We start from the raw sequence: 25,417 nt of genomic DNA on the forward strand, positions 1-25,417 counted from the left end.
ATTTGTTATTGCTGTAGAATACATCACTTCTCAACGCAAAATAGAATCACGAAAGCAGCCTACCCAAAACCCAAGCAGCAGAATCTACACACAGATCACCCCAGGCTTAGCAGCCACATTCTGTATCAAGAACACTAAAATACAGGGAGAAACACCAACGGACACTAGTGGCTATTAGTAACCGGAAGTAGAGACCATGGCAGCCATGTGACCAGGCGACCAGTGTTAAAATGATGATACCTGCTCTGCAGCTTTCCTGAGACTTGCAGAATGTGGTGAAGGAATAACATGTTTACAGATTGGTTGAGGAGAACTACTCCTTTATATAGACAGTGGAATAAGGTAGCAGCACATCTAAGGACTACTATGAAATTAGGAGGTATCTTTTGGGGCCAACTGACAGGTGGAAAAAACTAAGCCTCAATAGCACCAGGCCTTTTAAATAGCTTTGAAAGTGTCAAATTAGAGGACAGCTTTTCCTGAAGCTCAGTAAATTCATCTGCCTTTCAACTGCTAGCCACAGTGATAAATCACTGAACATTCATTTTAAATATGAAAACCAACTCCTCATGTGTCTAAGATTCAGATATGAAATGCTTTTGTTTACAGAATTTTATATGCGGGAATAGGTCCCTAAGATTTCCTCTAAGTCCAGCCTGACCAAATACCACTCAGAGAGATGGACCCATGCCTCTACTGGGTCCTTCCTCTACATTTCAATGGAGACTTATTTACATGGGTTCAAATATATAGCAGCTCTGAATATAATTACTCTTCTTCCTTATATAATCCCCTCTACTTCCCCTTTGGTAGCAGGTAGATGTGACTTTAATAGTAATTTCTAGACCCCTTCCCTGATTTCCACTTTTATATTTTGCAGATTAGTCTAACTACTAGGCATGTTTTTCCTTCGCCCCTATGCACTGGGGATTTTAACACCTACCAGATGAGTAACAGGATGGTCACTCTGTACACCCTAATGCTCAGACAAAACCAGTTGTTTATTTTCTCTTTACAACCAACAGCAATTGGTTTTTTAAATGTATCTACCAATTTCTTCCTCTTCTTATTTTGGATAGAATTTATTATATCTAGAAAAAAGAATAGTTTCTGCTACAGTGTGGTTAGTATAAGACTGGTGATGGTACATTAAATGTTTAGGTTCAAGAAGGAAAAATACATTAATAAAATCAAGATTAATTTTAAAAAATATATTCCATAAATCTAGAAGAACCTTTTGAAAATGTGATCTTCTCTATCAATTGCACATGACAAACTCCATCTTCCTCTAGTGTAAAGTCATAAGATATTGATTTAGATAGAAATGTGGAAATAAGCCAACATTTTTGGGACTGTAATAAATTTTTATTTGAAGTATTTTGGGTGGACTGTTGTTTGAGGCTTCAAAATAAACAGATATCCATAAAAGGGGGAAGATATAGAGATGTGCACTACAGCATTTGTTTATAATGAAGAAAAGCTGGAGACAACCCAAATGCCCATCAATGGGGCTTGGGTAAACCCTGGTATATAGTAACATTATAGAATGCTGTCCTGTGGTTACAATGAGTGAACTAGATCTATATGTATCAATAGGAATGGATATTAAAAACAACCTTGAGTGGTAAAATGCAAGTTATAGGATATCATATACAAAAAAAAGCTATTTATGGAATTTGTTTTAAATATCAAATAATATATTGTTTATGATTACATATATGCAGTAAAAGTGAAAAAACATGGACTGAAAAATATAAACACTACATTCAAGAGAGTGGCTTCCTCTGGGACAGAAATAGAAGGGGAAATGTAGGAAATTTCTTCTTAGATTGCAAATTTTTGTATTACTTTCATTTGGGGTACCTGGTACACAGAGGTTTGACACATTTGACTTTATGTTTTCTATATTTTTTTCAAAATAAAAAATGTGTAAGAAAGGTGAAAAAGGTATATGCCCAGAAATACCATGGTGAACATCATTTTGCAAAAACGCTTTTGAGGTTGGAAAAAAAAAATCCAACATACTTCCAGTGGCTGTATTTACTTTAGCCATAATGTGATATTCAAGGATCTTGGTAGATGCTGAAAGGAAGCACAATGCTGGGATCCTCCAAAGTCTGACTAGTGATCTGTTTTCCTCCCACAGTATTATTTCTAAATTGTATTTTCTCAAAGTACTTTTTTATATGTCACATACAAACCCCTCTTCAAGATCTCTGACTGGAACATCTTACACATTCCTAAGCTGCTGTTACCACATGGACAAGAATGTCTTCTTTGTCCACAGCCAGTCATTTAAGTGATTATATCAGTGCTGGAAACAGCTGAGAGACTCCCTTTTCTTCCCATGGCTCCCCACTCCTCCACCTAAAAAAAGAAAGAAGTGTCTGAGATAAAATGAGTCTTGGATTATTGTCAGTTAAACAATCTGATGTCTTTAAGATCACACACACACAAATTTTTTTGGCAAAACAGGACAAAATTATATATTTTTTCTTCTCTGAACATCTTTCCTTGAAAACTAATTTGTTTCACATTAATTTTGAATATCATTATGAATATTATGGATTTCTGAAAGAGCTAAAGGCATTGTGAAGTGCTGACAAATACATGATTATGCAAATAGTATAACTAGATTCAGAATTCCTCCTTGGACGACAATAGGTAAATTCCATGGCCAGAAGGAGCACAATCACTCTTGAATCTGAGAGTCACTACAGTACTCATCTGACCTCATGCAAAATCACTCTTCTGCTTTTTCTCAAAAGGGTGAAGCTGGACAACCAGGATTTCCAGGGTCCATTGGCCCTAAAGGTCAAAAAGGAGAATCTGTAAGTATTAACATTTTTAGGACAAAGGAAGAATATTCACAAAAATAGAATTAAAAGTATTTTTCCTGATTAGCACTAATTCCACGAACCTTGTTTGTCCCTGCCTTGGCAAACAATAGTCAATAAGATATTCGAGCAAATGCTCTATGTAAGGCATTAAGTAACTTAATCTTTTTTTTTTTTTTTAATGAGATAGGTAGGCTATTATCACCCTTATTCTTCATATGAAGAAACTGAGGCCAGAGAGGTTAAGCAACTTGCCCTAGGTCACATAGCTAGTGTGTTAGAGCTATGAATCACACTTAGGTAGACTAATTATAGAACATGGGGTTTAAAAATTACTAAGCTGCTCTGCCATAACTAAACATTATAACTATAATAAATAATAAAGTCAATATATCAAAAAATTGGAGCTAATACATCCAAAAAAATTAAAAACTTATATCTATTTTCTGGCAGTATACTTTCTGAAGTTATTTTCCTTCCTTGGTTTTTATAAGATCAAAGTGGCTTTTCAGTATTACTGAGACCACTTTCTTTCAAAACTTAATTATTTTGTAAGGGGACAAAACCTAAATTATCATTTATACTCAAATAGGACTACCTAAAGAGATTACGTGAATACTAGTCCAAAAATAACTTTTTAAAAATCCTGCTAAAAAGGCAAAGACAAAAACCCACAGCAGTCTGTAAGAATCAGCAAGACTCAGACTTAAATGCTTTATCTTTATATATATATGATATATATATATCTATAGATATATATATATCATATATATATCTTTATATATATCATATATATATCTTTATACATATCTTTATATATATATACATAAAGACATATATATATATATATATATAATTTTTTTTTTTGAGCACTGGGTGTTATACATAAGGGATGAATCACTGGAATCTACTCCTGAAATCATTGTTGCACTATATGCTAACTAACTTGGATGTAAATTTTAAAAATTAATTAAAAATAAATAAAACAATTTAAAAAGAACAAGAAAAAAAGTGTAATACTTTTTTAAAATCACTTTTCCCTGCTTCCTTACCATTGTGACCAAAGGATATAAGTTTACCAGGGATAGTGAATGCAGACGTCACTAAAATGCCTGCATGCCAAACAGAAACAGTATTTAATATTACAAAGCCAAAATTTCCCTGTGCTTCCACTTGAAAATGTAGGCATCTTTGTCTATGACAGTAATTTTTCAGGCAGCTTTAGAGTCAATGCTGTTACCCAAGTAATGCAAGTTGTCCTCCTGTAGGGGTCATGCTTGCCTTTGGTGTCCAGTCCAAGCTTCCATATTCAACTGCAGCAAGTGACAGGCTTTCATGGGATTTCCCAGCTTCATTTTTCCAAGAATGTCTGAGAAACTCACATTCCACAAATCCAGCCTGGTGATTGGTCCCCTCCATCTGCTTAACTATTCCTGATGCTCCACATTTGTTGACAACTCTTCACCATTCGTAACTGCTTCTCTAGGTCTACACTGTCTCCCCTCCATGCTTGGACACTCAAACTCACCTTTTAAACTACTGGGTGACACATGGCAGACCTGGATTTCAGATTTGAAAAAATTCTATTGGAAAAACAGGAAGGGTAGAAAAAAGGAACTTGGAATGGTTTAAGAGCAGTGTTTCTCAAATGGAAAGTGCATTTGAATAACCTAGGGATCTTTTGAAATGCTGGGTCTAATTCAGTAAGTCTGGGGTGGGGCCTGAGAGGCTGCAGTTCTCACTAGCTCCCAGGTGATGCTCATGCTGTTGGCCCTTGGATCATGCTCTTAGTAGCAATGGTTGGGGGACTTCACAGCTTCTAGGAGATTCGCTCTGGCTTTCTCTCCCACCACAGACGTTTGGGGGCAGCCCACCTACCCCACTGAGATTATCATTGGCCCTATCTGCCTTACATAGGAGAAACAGACTTCTTTTCCTTTTAACTTTTCTCTTTGCCAGTTCCCTCTTAATCCCTTAATTATTCCACGTCCCTATACAGTAGTCCCACCTGTTCAAGGAGGATAGGTGCCAAGACCTCCAGCAGGATGCCTAAAACCGCCAATAGTACCGAACCCTATACAGTTGACCCTGAACAACATGGGGGTTAGGGACACTAAGCCCCAGCATAGTTGAAAATCCACATATTGCTTTTGACTCCCCAGAACTTAATTACTAATTGCCTACTGCTGACCAATGAACAACTGATTAACACATATTTTGTATGTTATGTGTATCGTACTGTATTCTTACAATAAGGAAGCTAGAGAAAAGAAAATACTAAGAGAATCATAAGAGAAAATGCATTTTACAGTACTGTACTATAAAAAAATCTGCATATAAGTAAACCCATGCAATTCAAACCTGTGTTGTTCAGGGTCAACTGTATACACTGTTTTTTCATATACGTGCATACATGCATACCTACGGTAAAGTTTAATTTATAAATTAGGCACAGCAAGAGATCCTCAACAATAACTAATAGTAAAATAGGACAATTATAATAATATACTGTGATAAGTTATGTGAATGTGCTCTCTCTCAGAATATCTTGTACTGCACTCGCCCTTCTTGTGATGAAGTGAAATCATCAATGCCTACGTGAAGAGATGAAGTGAGGTGAATGATGTAGGTGTTGTGACATAGTGTTAGGCTATTATTGACATGATGATTCCTCAGAAGGAGGATCATCTGGTTCCAAACTGCAGTTGGCTGTGAGTGACAAATCATGGAAAGTGAAATCACAGATAAGGGGGAACTACTTTAAGATCTTGCCTGCCTTCCTCTCTGCCCCCCACATAAAAGAAACACATTTTTACAATGTTATGCAGAGTTTAGCCCTTTGTGGTCTCACACTTTCTTTCTTTCCTTTTTTTTTTTTAATGTTTGTTTATTTTTGAGAGAGAGAGAGAGAGAGAACAAGTTGGGGAGTGGCAAAGAGAGAGACACACACACACAGAATCTGATGCAGGCTCCAGGCTCTGAGCTGTCAGCATAGAGCCCGACATGGGCCTCGAACCCACAGCCCATGAGATCATGACCTGAGCTGAAAGTTGGACACTTAACCGACTGAGCCACTCAGGCATCCCTCTCACACTCTATTCCAGAACAGAATCTGGACCTGACTTAGCAAAATCACCAAAAGTCCCAAAAAGAGGAATGATTTTCATACAGATTTGAGTTCTGAACCATTTATCCTGAATGGCAGTTCCCCTCTCCCCCGCTACTAAACATTTAGAATATAACTTTATGTGTAACATATCAGAGCTAAAATATACTTAAAAGAGATCATCTGGTTAAACCTCAGATAAAGAAAGAGAGGTTCTAAAAGGCAAGGTACTTGACCCAGATAGTGACCATTGGAGCTAGGACTAAATATCAAGTCTTGAGATAACCAGGCTCCTGGTTTTATTTTTTTATTATTGTTTTTTTAACCTGTTACTTTAATCAATATGGATTCACAGTGGCTCTAAATAAGCATGATATAAGCAATGTGATATAAGCAAATAAGCAGTTATAGAAGCAATGTGGCCCATGCTTATATCTAAATAACATCATCTCTTATCATAAAAATCAAATAGAATTTTTTGAATTAAGGCTGAAAGACAAGATTATAAATAATGCTCTGATTTAATGTATAGCAATTAACCAATAATAAGAGATTAAAAAAATTAAGCTCTATTTATTTATTTTGAGAGAGAGAGTGTGAGCAGGGGAGGGACAGAGAGAATACCAAGCAGGCCGTGCAGAGCCCGATGTGGGGCTTGAACTCATGAACTGTGAGATCATGACCTGAGCTGCAATCAAGAGTTGGATGTTTAACCAGCTGAGCGACCCGGCACACAACCAAAAATAAGAGATTTAATCATGTGGGCTAGATATGAGGCACAACAGGATAGGCTAAGTTATGCTAGGTAACACATTAACCCTGAAATCTCTGTGGCTTAATGCAAGAAAGATTATCTCTTGCTCATGCTGCATGCCCAGCATGGTTGGGTTGGGAGGAGTGGGTGTTGACCCTCACTGCATTCAGGTACCAGGCTGATTACCCCCATGTAACTCAGCCATCTGATATACACAACCTTCTCGGTCACCACGGTGGAGAAAGTGGGACTGGGACATCAGGACTGGGCTCCTCCTTACCTCAGCCTGCAGTAACACGTGTTACATCTGCTCACATTGCATTGCCAATACTAGCTGCCTGCCCCCGGGTAACTGCAAGGTTGCTGGGAAATATGGAAGACAATAAGGTGAGCCCTCTAGTCCTGAGCACATAGGACATGAGGCGCAAACCACAGAGGTTTATTTACTAACCACTTATCTCCCATTAGTGATTTGTTTAAAAGACTAGCAGTCCCTAAGAGGACCTTTAAGCATAGTATTATTTACCTATGGTTCTCATGTTTTCTCTTGACTTTCATATGCAAGAGAAAAAAATTTTTGATGTATGGTTTCCATCTTATTGTCAATTCACTCATTTCAAATAATAAGTAAATCAAATTACAAATCAAATAAGAATGAGTAACCAAAGCCTGGGTTTGAATTCAGGTTGTCTAGGTTTAAATCCTGAATGACCTCTCACTGGCTATGTGACTTGGGGAAATTACTTAACTTCTCTGTGCCTCATTTTCGTTATCCGTAAATGGGTGTTCTAATGGTACCTACCCCAGTGACACATAAGAAGGAACTAGAACAGTGATTAGATCAGTGTTTGATACATTATGAGGATTTAATGAACATCAGCTATTACTGTTATGTCTGCATAACTTTAAATTCTCTAATTTAATAAACTTTTACTGGGCACCAACAGTACACCAGAGATACTATGATAGTTGAGATCAATTAAATCCCTACATTCACAGAGTTTATAGGCAAGATAAACAAGGAGACATAAAATGGGTGAGTGCTATTTTAGGGGAAATAACTCAGTTACACAGAACCTTTCTGAGTCTCTTTCCTCATACTTGAAATGGGACCATATCTTCCTCACAGCACTGTTGTGAAAAGTAAATGAAATCGCATACATGTGACTTGAGGAACAGAAAAGCTAATGAGAGAAAGCCTCAATATGTGTGTGGGGGGGTGGGGGAGGAGGAGGTGCAGGGAGAGAGAGAATGTGATCAGCTTCTATGTGAACCATGAAAAAGGAAGCTTCGGCCTTGGGCAGCATTCCAATTTGTTCCACTCAGGATTCTCAAAATAGTATTAGAATGATTAACTTACTGTTCACTTGGGAATATGAGTTTTTTAATTAATTCTCATATGCTCCCTTTAAACTGCGCAAGCAGACTGTGTGACATTCTGAGTCATCTCAGGGACTTTTTTGTGACAGAGGCCTGAGTTTGGCCTGCAGGATTCATCCATATCCAGTTTTGGAGAGTTTATTTCCAAAAGTGTTTATAATTGCTTCTGTTTTCTACCCATTTTCCTAGGGGGAAGCTTTTACAAAAGGTGAAAAGGGAGATAGAGTAAGTAGATGTTTTATCACTATCTTGTGTTTTCTACTTCATCGATTTCTCTCTCTCTGATTTCTGGTATGTTTACTGTGGAGTCTAACAGATTTGATAAAATAACCTCTCTGAGCATTTTACTTTTTCCTTTGTGATTTTTTACTCTTATTTTGATAAATGAGAAATTTTAAACCTTGTTAAGTTTTATCATTTGATGGCACTTTACCATTTGGCTTAGGTAATGTATATTTTCTTTAACCATTACTGTTTGTAATGGGACATGAATGTCTTGAAAGGTACACACTTAATATATCTAAAATATAAAATTTAAATATAAGATACAGTTTTTTTTCAAAAATTCTGTTAATGGTACAAATTAAATTTATCAAATGGGGTGATTATATCAAAAGGATCAATAATAAGTCATGAAAATAAGAAAAGCAAACTCATTACAGCCAATATTGTACTCTTTTATGTAACCTTAATTTTTTTGTTTTTTTTTTTCATTAAGTACATATACCCAATAGTAGAATCACCATGACATATAAACTTAAATTCCACTCTTTCTTTTCCTTCTTCATCTGAAGTTTTAATTCTCTGAGATATAGGATGAGCTGGTGGCAAATCATAACAAAGTCAGCTAAGTAGAGAATGCAATGATTGCTAATGAGATATGATTGTAGAGTCAAAAGGGATACTGGGGAGAAAACTATTATAAAGAAGAAAGAAAATAGGAGTTATTATTTACTTGGTATCAATAAGTATTTTAAATCATGTTTTAGAGTGACCCCTTCCTTGACTTCATCATGCTGTCCATAATCTCCCCCTTTATTCTATGTTAATTAGTAGAAATGCAGACGAATTCAAGTATTAGAGATGCTCATCCCCATCTGAGTTTAAGCATTACATAAATGGTTTTTTGTTTTTTTTGTTTGTTTGTTTTTGTTTTGTTTTTTTTTACAGGGAGAACCTGGGATAATGGGATCACAGGGAATAAAGGTAATCTCATAACCTTCTTTATGGCATCTCCAACCTAATGAGATTGTGAAGATTGCATTAACCATTTCACTGTCCTTCCCACCCACATGTTTAGGGCGAACCTGGAGATCCTGGTGCCCCCGGTTTAATAGGAAGTCCAGGACTAAAGGTATATAAGAAATAACTGAGTTAAAGAGGAAATAATTTTGGAGTTATAGCCATTTCTGTACAAAACAAAGTGCTTTGGTGTGCCACTCATTTTCTTCACAAACGTTCTCAGAGATTTTATCATGTTGCCATGGTGATTTCCCCCCTATTGGCTGCATTTATTACACATATAGTAATTGTGCTTTCTGGTTCACAGTAAGATTTTTAAACTCTTTTTCAAAGCATATTCACAATAGCATCCCTAAACCCTTTATGAGTAAATAATGTGAGCGAAACCTATGACCCTGAACTATATCCTTAAAATGAACAGGACTCAAGATTCAATTTGTGAGCCCAAATTATGCAGCTCTGAGATGCTTGAGTTCCCCATGTGGGATTCCGCAGGGGTGTCCCAAGAAAGACCAGCTGTTGGGAGGTGCAGGAGAGATTTATGTGATGCGCTCCCACCAATGGGTGAGGGAGGTTATCATGGCCTCACTTGCTGGTGGGAAAAGACCCATTTAAATGAGAACATCTTCAAACTATCTTTGTCAGCCCAAAGCACATTTCAGAATTATTCAGAGAAGGTAGGATGGTAGAAAGCCCGTCTTTCTACAGATGAAGTTCATACCATGTTTTATATATATTCAAGGACAATCTGTTTTTTAACAAAGTTGAACTACATATCACCTTTCTTTTAGGGTCAGCAAGGACCTGAAGGCTCTATGGGACCCAGAGGACCACCAGGAGATATTGTATGTATAGTAAATACAGGTCTCTTTGATATGTGGGAATTAAATCGATGTCTTAAAGAATGTCAGCATGTTTTCATGTGACTGAGTTGTACCACCTTTTCCAAAGACATGGGTCACATCTACTGCCAAGACTGATCAAACCTAGTGTCAGGGGTTATCAGGAAGGCTGCTAGCACCTTCATATATTCATATGAGATCCTTTTGAATATCATTAGCTTAATAAATCAGTCTTTGGAAGTCAGGTTAACTAAGTCATCATTTTGGACATGCTTGTCAGAGGTGTACCAACAGTAGCGAAGACTGGAAACATCAAAAGAAATAAGGAAAACCAAGAAAGAAAGAAAGCATTTTCATTATGCATGACTTTGGCTCAATTCTCTGTCCAAAAAAAGGCACTTCCAAAGCTTCTGTTACTGTTTTATTGCAAGAGCCTCCAAAAAGAGCAAATCCTTTAGCAGAAAATATTTCTATAATGCCATTGGAAGATGGTCCTCAGGTTGCATTAGAACCTAATTCTAGTGGTCTCACTATCCTCTGTTTGTCTGTCTCTCTGTCTGTCTGTCTCTCTCTCTGTTGTCCTTTAAATGCATTTTTCTATCGATTCCCCCACTAAGACTTTTGTTCCTTGGACAACCTCCCTAGCCTGGCCTTCTAGGCACTTGGGAGCTAAGACTCACCATCAGTCCTCACTTGAGCATAACAACAGAAATGCTTGGCCAAAATTTCTTGGAAACTTATCTCTATGTAGCCACAATTCCAGCACTTTCTATGCAACTATTGGAATCTCTCCTTTTCCTATCATCTTGGGAACAGTCCCATGACCTCTTGCTCTATTCTCTATGCTTCTTGACTGCGCCTCCAGAGGTCTTTCAGTGCCTTTGTTCTGCTTGTACTTTGAACATTCAGTTTGTGGGCAAAGCTTTTTCTTGCGCCCGCCCCCCTCCCCAAGCCATTTAATGAACCAATATAGGTGTACCTCATGGAGGGATCTCATGAAAAGAATAAAATGATGGTGGCACAGGTGGAGCCATAAGTGACCCAAGAGTGAGATGAAGTGATAGTAATTGGAGCTAAGAAAGAGAATAAAATCAAAAGGGAAAGAGCCACTGTTGCCAAACATAATAAGGGTATATCTTCCTGTTTACTCCATTGTTGTTCTAAATCGTGCTGTGATGCTACCAACCACCATCCCTTCACCCTTTCTTGGCGATAATATGAATGGGGCATTTGGCTCAATTCTCCCTTAGTTTCTTTTCCATTACCTCCAGGCTACTTCACTTGAAACAACAAACCACAGAGGGTGGGTGATGGGTATTGAGGAGGGCACCTTTTGGGATGAGCACTGGGTGTTGTACGGAAACCAATTTGACAATAAATTTCATATATTAAAAAAAAAAAAAAGAAACAACAAACCACATATTTTCACCAATGTGTTTTCCTTTTTAACAGGCCAAAACCAACCCATCCTCTTATAGTTTACATGTTACAATTCTGTTCTCATGACAAAGACTCACAGATAGATATGTTCTCATAATAAGAGATATTCTAATTGTTCTTTCCCATTAATTCTGAATTTTCTAGGGATTGCCAGGAGAACATGGTATCCCAGGAAAGCAAGGCATTAAAGGAGAAAAGGTATACATTTTATGCATTGAGTAGCTAGGTGGGAAGGAGAGACAGAGGATCAGAAGGGCACTGCGATTTGGGAGGTGGGGGTGGGTAGGTACGGCAAAAGGATAAGACAAGGCTGCCAGGATTGTGCAGGGGACGTACAGACACATATTAATTGTTGAACCATTACTGGAAAGGAACTTAAAGAAAACATGAAGATCATCTAAAGAACTTTCTGAGTAGATGCTCTTTTTGTGCATACATTTATACACACATATATTTATACATATGGCATGATACTGCTAAACTTGTAACATACCTCACCACAAAATCTAAGTGCACCTAAGATAATTAGAACAGTGCCTGACATGAATGAGGCCCTCCATAAATAGGGCTGAATGAGTGAGAAAATGAAGTTTGGCTACAACTTGAAGCAATGAAAACTGCTGCCTCCATAGCTCCCACCATGAACCTGAACAATAACATAAGAATCTTCTTTTCCTCAGGGAGATCCAGGTGGGATTATAGGTCCTCCTGGACTTCCAGGTCCCAAAGGTGAGGCTGGTCCTCCAGGGAAAAGCCTGCCAGGGGAACCAGTAAGTACCAGCCCTTTTACTAATATTTCCCTTGAAAGTTCATTAATTACCCTTCATGTATTCCCAGGTTCAGATCACAAGTATAGGAATAAGTTGAGGTCTGCAGAAAACAAAATATTCATCTTGTTCTTTAGATAAGAAATCTAACTTCTTTGGAAATTTGATGCAAGCAAAGGGCTCTCTTCTGAGAAAATGCACATACCCATTTTACATACATTTTTGAAAGATTCATAGGCCTCCCTGAATCTTCTGCATGAACTCTTTAGGGATCTATGGAGCCTAGTAAGATACACTAGTTTTAAATCATAAACCTTCCTAGGATGCTATGTTAAAACAGAAGAGCTGCCTGAAATTTTCTTTCCAGAGGCTCTGCAGGCATGGCCAATGATGGTCATATGCAGAAAATGTCCTTGTGGCCCAGGCTATTTCCAGGACATAACAAAAACTGAATAGCTGAAAAGTCTAAATAACCAATAAGCCTATTTCACATGCCTTTTTTTTCCTCCTATTTGACTTTTTATATTAATTATTGATAATAAATAGTTCTCAGTATTAGATGCCTTATTTTAAAGATAAAAACATCTTTTTTATTAAGTGTTAAATATTAATTCCAGTGTAGTTAACATACAGTGTTATATTAGTTTCAGGTGTATAATACAGTGATTCAGCAATTCCCTGTATTATTCAGTGCTCATCATGATTAAATGTACTCTTAATCTCCATCGCCTATTTCACCCATCCCCCACCCACCTCCCCTAAAAATGAAAACATCTTATATGTTAAAGTAACTATACAAAAATCTATAACCTGGTGGAAATCTGTATTTCCTGTTTCTTATTCTTTTATAGAAAAGGGTTTATTCAAGAAAGATGAAGAACAACAAAACATTTTTGAGTTATAACTTCTAAGATGCTTTTAATGTTTTTAGAAAAAGAAATGTATTTATCTCCTTTTTTTTTTATTGTAGGGATTAGATGGAAATCCTGGAGCACCTGGTCCACGTGGGCCAAAGGTATAAAAATATCATAGATTATTTCTAAAGAATTAAAAATAAAATACAGCCTGAAATTTTTTGTCCCCTCACCCTCGCACTCACAGAAGCCTCTCATTGCACAGGGTGAACGAGGACTCCCAGGTGTCCATGGTTCCCCAGGTGACAGAGGTCCCCCAGGGCTGGGAGTTCCTGGCCCAACAGTAAGTGAAATTCTATCAAGCTTTTGAAACCCTGTGCATTCCAACAGTAAAATAAAACCCAGTGACAAATTTGAATAAGAAGAGAAAAATGAGGGGCACCTGGGTGGCTCAGTCAGTTGGACGTCCAACTTTGGTTTGGATCATGATCTCACGGTCTATGGGTTCGAGCCCTGCATCAGGCTCTGTGCTGTCAGTACAGAACTGGAGCCTGCTTCGGATTCCATGTCTCCCTCTCTTTCTGCCCCTCCCCCATCATTCTCTGTCTCTCTCAAAAAGAAAAATGAATAAACTTAAAAAAAAGAAGAAGAAAAAAAAAGTGAAATGGTCAGAAGAGGAAATAGAAGTAAGCACTAATCAGAGAGAGAGGATTAATGAGCACTGGGGTTAAGTCACTGAGCACAGAGAAGGTGCTTACTGTTTGCTGACCCACAGATGCTGATCTCACAGACACTGATTTTGGATTAGGAGCAGTTATTTAACCCTTTGTTTCTCTCCTCTATTTTAAAAAGTACAAATGAATGTGTGTAAGATTGTACACATGCCTAAGATCGGGTTTTGTATATTACTGTTTGTTTTTAATGAAAAAATAAAAAGTGAATATTTAAAGTGAATGGTGTGTATAAATGAGATGATGTCAAAAATCTCTTCAGTAATATCTTCAGGAAGAGATAATAGAAGTTGTTTATAATAGTGAACATAAAGAATGGGCAGCTTTTAGTGCCCATTTTTTTAATGCCCAGTTTTCTTAGCTACAAGGACAGTGCCTGATAATAATGACCCCCATGTGCATACTTGTTGACTAAATAGTAATAAGAGATAAAACTTTTTATTTACTATGAAAAAACATAAAAGATTTTGGAATGAGAAAAGTAGAAATAAACACTTATTCTAGTGACATTAATTTGGGAAATTGGCCTTATAATGAAGTTATCACAAAAGCTAAAAGAAGGCATAAATAGTGAATGGTTATATTGTATGTGATCGATTTTGCAGGGCAAGAATATAAAAGACCACTGAGATGGAAGATTAAACAAAGTAAAAACACAGATCAGGAAACTATTAAGGGAGTGAAAGAGATTGAAACAAAAAATAAAAAATATATTAATAACTAAGGTCACAATATAAATAGAAAGGGAACAAAAAGTAGCTTTGACTAATAGTCATATGAATATTTATTTTATAAAATAAGAAAAGAGGAGCACCTGGGTGGCTCAGTGGGTTAGCTGTGCAAGTCTTGATTTCAGCTCAGGTCATGACCTCATGGTTCATTCAATCTAGCCCCATGTCAGGCTCTGCACTGTCAGCCTGGAGCCTGCTTGGGATTCTCTCTCCCCCTCTCTTTCTGTGTCTCCCCTGCTCACATGTGCACTCTCTTTTCTCTGTCTCTCAAATAAATAAACATTTTATAAATAAATAAATAAATAAATAAATAAATAAATAAATAAGAAAGGAAATGTTGGTAGGCAGTTACTGAAGTCAACAGCTGAGAACCCAGCCCTTTACTTACTTAGGTCATCAGTTCCTCCTTCCTCAGTCTGTGGTTATGTAACAGGGATAGAGCTATTGTCATTAGGTTCACTGATAATTTCCCAGCCTCCTCTTTATTACCCCAAATTCCAATTTTCTAAAGTAGAAAAGAATAGCTGATTGATGCTTTACTTTCTACTGCTGTCACTGAACACTGATTCTGGCAATTTCTTCAAATACAGAAATGACTCAAAGTAGAAAGTAGAAAGCAGAAAGGAAAGGAAGTCCTGAGCCCATTACTTTATCAGGAGTTTCTGAACAGCTAGAATTTGGGTGCATAGTGTGTTTGTGAAGGTGGAGGAACACATGATGGTACTGAGAGAGACAGATATCCCAGGCATCTGAGCAAAGCCATGCTCAGGTTGCAAGCAACAGACATCTGGTTAAGTGTTTACCTGCCATCCAAAAGTCTTAGCCATCATCACAGAGAGTTTTCAGTGTGCGCAAGTTGGCAAGCCCTGTTGTTCGACTAAGTAAGTTACAATACATAGCTCTTGATCTCACTTGCATAATTTACGGATATTTCTGGAGGAATTCTGATAATTGGATCTGATTCTACTCAGGGCTCGCAAGGACCAGCTGGAGAGCCAGGTATTCAGGTAAGCTACTTAACCAAGTTATTTGGCACAGCAAATCCAGCTTGCTTACTTGGGGAAAATTACTGAAAAACTGTCCCCATAAGTAACTATTTTCCCCCATTTCCAGGGTCCTCGAGGTCTCCCTGGATTGCCAGGAACTCCAGGGACCCCAGGGAATGATGTAAGGACCATCTGTACCTCCTCCTACCCACCACGCATTTTACTCTGCACCCGTGCCACTGTGCAAGGATTTGAACACAATGATTCTGTTTTTCAGGGAGCTCCAGGGAGGGATGGAAAGCCAGGTCTGCCAGGCCCCCCAGGTGACCCGGTATGTCAACAGAATGTGCCTGATTTATGTATCTTTAATGCACCCAGAAGCCAAATAGCCTACCGAGCAACTTTTGCTGTCCAAACTAATTAGAATGCTCAGTAACTGCTTGGTGATTTTGTTTATCCCCATTATTTTGTAGAGGGGTGAAAATTCAAGCTGCATCAGCATTTTTGTGTGTGTGATGAATACTTATTTCCTAAGGGTATAATTCAGCTCTACAATTTTGCCCCAGGCTGTGCCTTGGCACATAATGTCTCAATCCCTTGGAAAATTGAGTTAAAATATATAGCCACAATTTCTATTCTTTCTAATGCCATTGACTAAATGAATTTCATTTTTCTAAATGAAAGTTTTCAGGTAAGTTACCTACAACAGGGTGAATATCCATTGATTCTGTGGCCTTAAAACACTGAAGTGATTAAATTACAAAAACTGGCTTGAGTAGGCTCTTGAAAAATGGGTTTAAGCACTAAATGTGTGTTCCAAAGTTTTATTTCAGGATGAACCTTGCTTTGAGCAACAGTGAAATCCCTTTAAATAGCCTCAGAATCAGCAGTTATAATTTGAGAGGCCATATGGTACATGACATTGTATTAAGAGTTTTATATGATAAAATCCAAATCTGGCCTCTCGGTTCTAAGTCTCCCAAATCCTTCTCCCTCCCACACTGGCTGTGCCGTGAGTGCCTTTATAAGCTACGTGCAGAGGCATATTTTGGCCTTACTTTAACTTCACTGCTGAGTGAATCATGTGTGCATCATCTAGAATTCTTATAAAGCATTACTTGGGTTTACAGTGCCTCTCTGAAAGGACATTTTAAGACACAAGGCCGGAACACTGCCCAAGTTCCTTCAGTGTCTCTCTTGCATATCACGTAAGCCACCTATTGGCTCTTTTGAACTTCAGTGAGAAAGAACTTTAAGGCAAATTCATTGTTTACTTTTAATATTTCTCAACAGCCTGATAATTTGCTTGGCAGAGTGGCGACTTCCGTTTAATAAATGATTTACCTTTATGTATTATTTAAAACCAAGACTATATTAGTGTTGGCATAAAAGTTGCCGTGTCATGGAAATATAAAATAGAGATGCAGAATCAGAACGACAACCAGGGTGTGTTTACATGTTCATAGTAGAGGAGTAGTGAATATTTCTCAGATACAGTTATGAGGTCTGCTGGTGTCATATGGCTATTTCGTGACATGAAATATAACGTGAAAGTCAACCATTCTGACAGTGATCCTCTTAGAAGCTCCATGACAAATTTCAACTGACATGACACTTGGAGAAAAAAACATCTGCATTGTATTATATGTTTGTATTGTATCATGTGCACGTATATGTATGAACACATACTGGGTTTTTTTTCTCCTTAACTGCAGATCGCACTTCCTCTCTTGGGAGACATCGGTGTCCTGCTCAAGGTATTCTGTTGCTATGTAAGAAATTATGTATTAACTTTTAGGAAAAATTAGGAAGGAAATCTTTGTCAGAACTGAGTTAATTGCTTAGCATGAACTAAAATTCCATTTTTAAAAGGCAGAACATCTTTTAGATAGAAAAAGGAACACATATTTTTACATATCTTGTGCCACTTTTACTAACCCCTCCATTCTCTTCTTCTTTACATCCCTGTCTGTTTGGGTATAAGGGGTGGGGGGGAGATGAAAGTGGTAGTTCTGAGTTGAGCTACATGGGAGGAACAGTGTCATCAACACCCTTGAGTAGACCATTCTCTCCTCTGGAGGGACAGCTTTCTCTTCATGGGTGTTTACCACTCCTGGCTCACTGCTGTGAAACCTAATCCTTCTCACTGGAGCTACCCTCACCCGTCCCAGGTTGAAAACCAGTGCTGCTCAATAAACAGCCAGCTCGCAAGGCTGTGCTTTGATGTCATGGGATTTTACAAAGTGAGCTGCAAAATTCCAAAGCCAACAATTGCCCTAACACCTGTTACTCTGTTAAGTAAAAACTATCTCTACCCATTATTCATCTCATAAGGGATAAATCTTGCTACCATTTTTTTCTCTAATACTACCCTGTATTTTATGTGTAACACAGATGAGAAAGAATGATAATGGGACACTTGTAAGGTTATGTATTTGCATATTTATTCATGGTATGCTAAGATTGAGTGAACCCATATGAAAATCTGTTCCCCTTCACATTATACTCAAGCCTTATGTGTCCTACCTGTTTATATATGAATGGACAATGTATATGTATACACACACACACACACACACACACACACACACACACTTACGCTATATGTGTATAAATGTGATTTATTTTATATTCCTACCATTTAGCCCAGTGGTTTGTACAATGACGTACATAAATTTTATCAAATTACTAAATTTGTTAATTTGTTAAATTAAATTAAATATTTATTGAATTAAATTCAAAGACTCAAGAATTCTAGTATAAGTGTTTGCTGGATGTTAGTTTTGAGAATATATATATAAACATAAATATAAATATAAAAACATATTAGAGATTTTTAAGACTTTCAGAAGTCAACAGTTTCTTTTAAGTCAAAAGAGAATATTTGGGGGGATTTTAGGAAAATCTTATGTAAATTGAGCTAGTTACATGGAAGGCAATACACTGCTTTACTTAAATCGTCGCAGTTAATCTTCACAATAATCCTGTAAATTTAGGTTGTGCTAGTATCCCCGTTTTATATATTAGAAACTGAAGTTCTAAGTAGCTAAGTAGCTTCCTCAGAGTCACACAGCTAGAAAGTGCAACATGAACCCAGGAACGCAGGTCCCCAGACATTATCTTAGGTTCTTCACAAGGGCAGTAATGTTGAAAGTGGCAGGATTGTAAGAGTTATACCTAACCATCCCAGAATAGTTAGGATCAAAATGTATATACTTCAGCAGAAATGCATATCCTGACAGAATATGGGGTGGCTCACAGAATAGACAAAAAGACCATGAGTAGACTCTGACAAGGAGAGCCAGGACTACACAAACACCTCAGAAGTGGACATAATTGATAGTTTCACCAAGGCAGCATCCCTTTAATGAGTGTGCTCCACCACTTTTCGAGCCCTAACATCATCTCCCTGAGTTTCTGAGTCCCAGGAAAGCTGATTGGTGAGAGGTAGGCAGGATACCTCCACTGACAGTCCCAACACACTGCATCCCATAGAAGAGGAAAGTGTGTTGTTCCTCAAATACAGGGATTTAGATTAGAGATTGGATCTATTAGGTTAATTTAATGTAATTTTAAAATCCAATCCTATTTCCCAACACATGAAGTCTCCCTCTCTGTTCAGAGTCTTTATGTAGTGAATTTGAGCATCTGCTTTCTGTTTTCAAAAATACCCTTGATTAAAGTGTAGTAAAGAACTGACATAATTCCAGGCCCAAATGACATCCCTTCAAAGACCTTCCTCTGGGTTAATCTGTGTGCCAGTCCCTCTTTGAGTGAGATTGTACACTGGCTGATAATTGATGCATCTTTATTCTCTCTATAACAAAAATCTAAAGACTTTTTTCAAGTTGAGCCACTTACATGGCAGGCAAATCATTTCCCTTGATTTACCATTCTGGCAATCCAAACCTAAAGAAAATGAGGTCAGGCCTGAGATATTATAAGTGGTGGATGTACAAATATATATGTATTTTTTTAATTCCTCTACCAATACATCAGCTGTGTGAAAAGATCCTAATGGCAAAATTAGTTTTGGGAGATATCGCACACTCTGGCTCCTTGTTATATATACCAGCTCTGAGAAGGACCACCATGAAGAGAACTCTTTCATCCAGCTGTTTTTAGAGAAATTGCCTCAGAACCTTTTCAATAGCATACAGAATTAGCCTTCCAAGGAGCATATTTTTGGAAATCAGACTTGTTCTGATACTCACTGAGTCAAAAATATTGAACCCGAATATCCATGAGCTTTCTTGCCAATGGAAAGCTTCAGTTCCCTTTTCACATTTCAAGATTCTTCTCTTTGGTGAAAGGGATAGAAGAAAAGAGGCCTATATTGTCCTACCGTCTGTCAACTGTTAAAATTAAACTATGTCCTCCTCTCAGTGGTCCCCATTCTGTGTCTTTCCTGTTCATATTCTTATTCTAACAATTTAAAAATAAGCCTTTATAGGGCTTTTCGCAAACACTTTTTCTTTAACAATGTGATAAGGAGTTTATCTTGTAGGCTCAGACACTTATATTCAAGTCTTTCCACATCAGCTAAAGGTTACAGAGGAGGCAATGGAAAGGTAATTCCACTTAGATTTCCTATCTGCACTTGGATTTGACATAGAAGTCAAGTCCAAGTCACTCAAGTAATTATTTCTCACATGAGTGCTTCCACTGACAAAATGTTGGTAAACTGTGTGTACGGTTCTCCAACTAATTTTGCTCTCAGAAAGAGAAATCCTTTCTTCACAGCTTTTTCTTTCTTTCTCTCTTTTTTAATGATTTATGCGATTGGCTGTATGAAGTCTGTAATCTTGTTAGTTATTCTAAACTTTATTACTGCCTCTCGTTTTAGACATACAGTTACACAGTTGAAACAGTCTGTGTTTTTGACTTATGTGTCTTTTCCTTATATATTTGGAATCTTCCATTTCAGTATCATCATAGACATGCTTTACAAAGGTCACCAATGTCATCAACAGATATAATTGACTAGCTTCATAAGTAGTTTTTACCTCACGAAAAAATAGTCTTTTCAAATTGGATCAATTCTCTGAAAGTAGTGATATATCAGTTGCTCTATCATTCATCTCTGACAGAGGTTCATATCTGATCAGATCTCTCTTTTATAGATTACTTTGCTGAATCTCTCAGTAACCTTATCTCTATACTCATTAGAACTTCTGTGGCAACTGCCAAGCCAGTGTCCCTGGGCTGAAAAGCCACAAAGGAGAAGAAATAGGCGCTGGTGAGCCTGGAAAGTATGATTCTATCACCCAGAAGGTGAGATGGCAGGCTGAACGTTGATGGGCCCTGTAGGTTACACATAGTACCTTCTCTCATTTGTCTACTGCTCTGTCCTCTAGGGTGATACAGGACCACGGGGTCCTCCAGGAATCCCAGGCAGAGAGGGACCAAAGGTAAGGCAGTTTCTCCTCTGCTTTCTGTGGTACCTCCAATTCAGTGTGAAAAATAAAACCGATTTAAAAATTTTTTTAATGTTTATTTTATTTATTTTTGGGAAAGAGAGCATGAGTGGGGAAGAGGCAGAGAGAGGGAGAGAGAATCCCAAGCAGCGTCCGCATAGAGCTAATGCGAGGCTCGAACTCACAAACCGTGAGATCATGACCTGAGCCAAAACCAAGAGGTGGACGCTTAACCAACTGAGCCACCCAGGTGCCCCAACAAAACTCATTCTAAACACACTACTTTTTATGAAAGTTATCTTGGAAAAGTGGTGTAAAAGCCACGTGCAAAGTCATTTATTTGTTTCCTGACTCTGCCCAAATTACATGTCCCAAATGTACTAAGAAGAGATATTTTCATTGTTTTAAAAGATGACAGAATGATTCAGTATACTAGCTGAAGTTCTTGTCTTTTTAGGGAAGCAAAGGAGAGCGGGGCTACCCTGGGATACCCGGAGACAAAGGTGACGAGGTGAGACTCTTCTCTGATAATATAGTCCTGCTATCGATTCTCTTTATGTGACTCGGAGGAAGGACAGCAACTCTTCTATAGCTCATGTTTAATGTTAAATCAAATAAAAACAAAGATTAAGGTAGGTTATTTCAAATGTCAACACATTTTAAATAATAATGCGTTGATGTATTGTCCAGTTGTATGTATTGTCCATTGATGTATTGTATGGTCTAGTTTTTGAGATAAGGAAATTAGAGCACAGAATTGACAGGTCAGTTACTATGTTTTTGTTTTCATGTAGCAGGTAGCAATTCCAGCTCTCTCAAGATAAAAGCAAGGAGAAGGAGGAAGGAGATTTACTGCATAGAATCCCAAGGTAGCTAGTAGAATTGAAGAAATAGTTGAAAAACCAGCCTAGGAAAAAGGGCAGCTCCAGAACTCAGCAGAACTTCCCTGGGACACTGCTGTAACATGATTCAACTTTAGTGACCTTGGTTTGTCTGTGTCTCTGCTCAACTTTCACACTCTTGGGAGGAAAAAAAAAACTATCAAAAGGATCTGATTCAACTAGTTTAGACCAGCTGCCTACCCCCAGACGAAGGTTCAAAGTCAAATTAGTTTTGAGACGATGGTATAATTTTCTGACTCTAAGCCATGGTGATGCTCAGGATATCATTCTTTTCCTGCATAATTTACCTTAACTCTTAGAAAAACCAATTAGGATGATGAATTGTTGTTAGTTTAAACAGTTTTGATGCTAATAATTCTTAATGAAAGTAAGTAAGCCATCTGGCATATATTAACCTTGATGTTAGTACTGAAAATCATAACGGTATAAAGTAGATCTATTTTTTGAGTCAGAGTTATATTTCACATTACAAATTATCACCATGTGTTATTGTTTTTAATATTGATTCTATTTTAGAAAACTGTGAGAATTGGCTTGCTTTTCTTCAAGTTAAAAATTAAAAAACAAAGAAATACAACATTTATTTTCATCCATAAATAAAGCAGTAAAGGCATTTTATTTTCAAAATAAGAGTTATTGACTTTTGTTTCTTCATGCTTCACAGAAAGTTTCACTAATGTACAAGCCCTATCTCTGATTTTAATAGTCTAACAGCTTAATTTAACTGCCTAGCTCCAAGGAGTAGGCTTTAGAGGAATTGAGAAAGTAATAATAAAAAGATCAGGAAATAATTGGAATTCAGGTTTTTTATAAGTGACTCTAAGTTAAATTTATTAGAAGTTAGTTTTGATTAATTCTACACGATACCTTGCTCTTTTGGTAAACTGAAATCCATCGTTATTATCGTTCCATTATTTTAGTATGTTCTTTCTTTTTATATATATAGTTTTATGCATTTTAATAGCAAACTTGCAGGAAGAGCACAGAAGATAGACAACATTAAAAACATGTACTTGCATGTAGGACAACTCAGAAAAGCACAGGGAACGGATGGAATCTACTCTATGATAAAAATGCTACAAATACCTCCTAGTTGCCGTCAATAAGAAATGTACTTGTTTTTAAAAAATCCAAATGCTGGCATTGTCCAGAAAAATTTAGCAGATTTATTTATAATTGTTATAAAGTTGAACTGCTAAAACGTGTTTACTGAAACATACTGACTTGCATTAATGCTTTATGTCCTTGCGTTTATATTAAAAATTCACACACAAATGAAAATGGAAAAACTGCCAATACCTGATTTCTGTCCCCTATTTTTTTCACTTGCAAGCATATACTTAGGTACCTTTTGACCCCAGAACTACCAGTGACAAGAAGAAGACAATTTCTTTTTTGTAAAGAATGAAATGTTTTCCATCATAGTGGATACTTAAGCATGTTCTCCATGTACTAGCGGATGTCTTGTGGCATAACTGTTATACATGTGGCATGGATGACACACAGGTTGGTGTCTTCAAAGAGACCCAGCAGATAGGCCTCACTTGCTTCCTGCAAAGGACCAGTAGCTGCACTCTGGAAGCACAGAAAGGAAGTTTGTGGATCAGAAGTTCAGTGAACTTCTGATAGCATCTGCTTCTGGGAAGTGCCACAGTACCAGTCCTATAATGATGAGGTTTCTTCACCCCTTCAGTAGAGGGCGCACTCTTACCAGCAGCTTTTGTAGCCCGTTGCTTCCTGGGTACTTTCCCACCTGCTGTGGATTTGCAGGCAGTCCGCTTTATAGGAGCCCTGGTCCAGAGACCTCCTTACTTACCTCCCTTCTTTGGCTGGAGCTCGGCAAGCAGGAGGCAGCACTGGCCTTAGTGAGCAACTGCAGCTCAGTGGTAACTGCCTACTGTGTTCTTTCTTAAATATAGTAGACCCCCGATACCTGTGGGAATGTGTTTTAAGACCCCACCCCCCATGGATGCCCAAAACTGCAGATAGTGCCAAACCCTATATATACTATGTTTTTTCCTATATACACATACGCATGATAAAGTTTAACTTATAAATTAGGCACAGTAGGAGATTGACGATAATAACAAATATTAGAGTAATTATCACATACTCTAAGTTATGTGAATGTAGTCTCTCCCTGTCTCTAAATATCTTTTTGTACTCTAATCCTTCTTGTGATGATGTGAAATGACAAAATGCCTATGTGAGGAGATGAAGCAAGGTGAATGACGTAGGCATTCATTGTGACATAGTGTTAGCCTGCTGTTGATCTGACAATAAGTCAGAAGGAGGATCACGTGCATCCAGACAGGGGTTGACCGTGGGTAACTGAAACCATGGAAAGGCAAAGTACTGTGGATCTTATGGATTCTTTAACTGAGAGCACACAAAATTTTGCACAAGGCTCTTGTCATATGGAGAATTCCAGCAAGTTCAGAAGGAGATTCTTTTCAGTTGTGTCTTCACTTCCCATGAATAGTAGGAATAAGCCTGAAATATCACACTAGCTCAGTTGAGCCTTTTGGAGGGGCTTTTCCTCCCAGACAGATGGGAAATAAAGAATATTGTCTTGTCTTCTACTTGAACTCAGATACTACCTGAAAGTATAATTTATTGATTTATTTAGGTGAATGAAACTTTGACCAAGAATGTGTGCATCCCCAACTGGCCAGCAAACTATGCTATTTTAATATGTGCATAACACCTAGTCTTACCAAATCTCAAATGTCTGTTCTGTTAGTGGAAAGATACAGAGGGGTACCTCATCTCTTTGAGGACTTCAGTGTAATCTGTTTGGGAACTTAGAGAGAGGAGTTGCCTGTTTGCTCATTGCTCTGAGGAAAGTGACAGTATCCTCTACATTTTTTGCAGATGTTTCACAACTAAGTGGCAACTTATAAGACACTAATAGAACACGCTCACCTCTCATAGAGTGAATTCTTGCTTGGAATGCAGATTTTCCTACAATATTTCAGGATAATAATTGATAAATAGGCCATGAAAAATATTGTCAGCCATAAATTACAGCAATGGAAAAATAAATATTCTTGGTCACAACTAAGCTAGGACTTGCAAAATCAAAATCTCCGTTCAGAGAAGGAACTTAGCTCTAATGACCCTTGAATATCTATGCAATAAATTTTATTTTGGATTTTAGTTTGGCATTATATGCTAAATTGACTCTGCTACTCTTTAATATGTATTTGTCTTCTTTAATGACCATCTTGTCTTCTAAAATTATCTTACTGCCCTTTATGCATCCATAGTAACTTTTACCCTTACTACAAAATTTCAGCTTGTTCAGAGAAAGCTGCTGAGAATGATTTTTTTTTTATTTATGGACTAAGGTTTATTTTAAAGTTTAATGTGGTCATCAAAGGTTAATGAGTCCCAAGCTTATAAATTAAACTACCTAAAGACTCACT

At 37.5% G+C, this 25,417-nt stretch overlaps 1 protein-coding gene and 1 long non-coding RNA gene across 5 annotated transcripts in view; one reads left to right on the forward strand and one right to left on the reverse strand.

Annotated features, from left to right (window-relative positions):
• COL19A1 (collagen type XIX alpha 1 chain) overlaps positions 1 to 25,417 on the forward strand; it is a 380,294-nt gene that overhangs the window by 265,603 nt on the left and 89,274 nt on the right. For all 3 annotated transcript variants that reach the window (XM_042939135.1, XM_042939134.1, XM_042939133.1), the window contains 16 exons: positions 2,769 to 2,831; positions 8,267 to 8,302; positions 9,248 to 9,283; positions 9,378 to 9,431; positions 10,111 to 10,164; positions 11,746 to 11,799; positions 12,282 to 12,371; positions 13,339 to 13,383; positions 13,488 to 13,565; positions 15,656 to 15,691; positions 15,798 to 15,851; positions 15,948 to 16,001; positions 17,386 to 17,427; positions 20,840 to 20,944; positions 21,028 to 21,081; positions 21,545 to 21,598. In XM_042939135.1, the coding sequence (XP_042795069.1) occupies positions 2,769 to 2,831; positions 8,267 to 8,302; positions 9,248 to 9,283; positions 9,378 to 9,431; positions 10,111 to 10,164; positions 11,746 to 11,799; positions 12,282 to 12,371; positions 13,339 to 13,383; positions 13,488 to 13,565; positions 15,656 to 15,691; positions 15,798 to 15,851; positions 15,948 to 16,001; positions 17,386 to 17,427; positions 20,840 to 20,944; positions 21,028 to 21,081; positions 21,545 to 21,598 (909 nt within the window). The remainder of the gene's footprint in view (positions 1 to 2,768; positions 2,832 to 8,266; positions 8,303 to 9,247; positions 9,284 to 9,377; positions 9,432 to 10,110; positions 10,165 to 11,745; positions 11,800 to 12,281; positions 12,372 to 13,338; positions 13,384 to 13,487; positions 13,566 to 15,655; positions 15,692 to 15,797; positions 15,852 to 15,947; positions 16,002 to 17,385; positions 17,428 to 20,839; positions 20,945 to 21,027; positions 21,082 to 21,544; positions 21,599 to 25,417) is intronic.
• Positions 1,730 to 24,164, reverse strand: LOC122220070. 2 transcript variants are annotated; one of them, XR_006202665.1, is made up of 3 exons: positions 24,103 to 24,164; positions 2,733 to 2,808; positions 1,730 to 2,367 (listed from the first exon to the last, which is right to left on the reverse strand). It is a non-coding gene; the product is annotated as an uncharacterized LOC122220070 (long non-coding RNA). The 2 variants fall into 2 exon arrangements; XR_006202664.1 differs by having other exon boundaries at positions 23,806 to 24,157.

Source organism: Panthera leo, chromosome B2 (assembly GCF_018350215.1).
Source record: "Panthera leo isolate Ple1 chromosome B2, P.leo_Ple1_pat1.1, whole genome shotgun sequence".
Lineage (NCBI taxonomy): Eukaryota > Metazoa > Chordata > Mammalia > Carnivora > Felidae > Panthera > Panthera leo.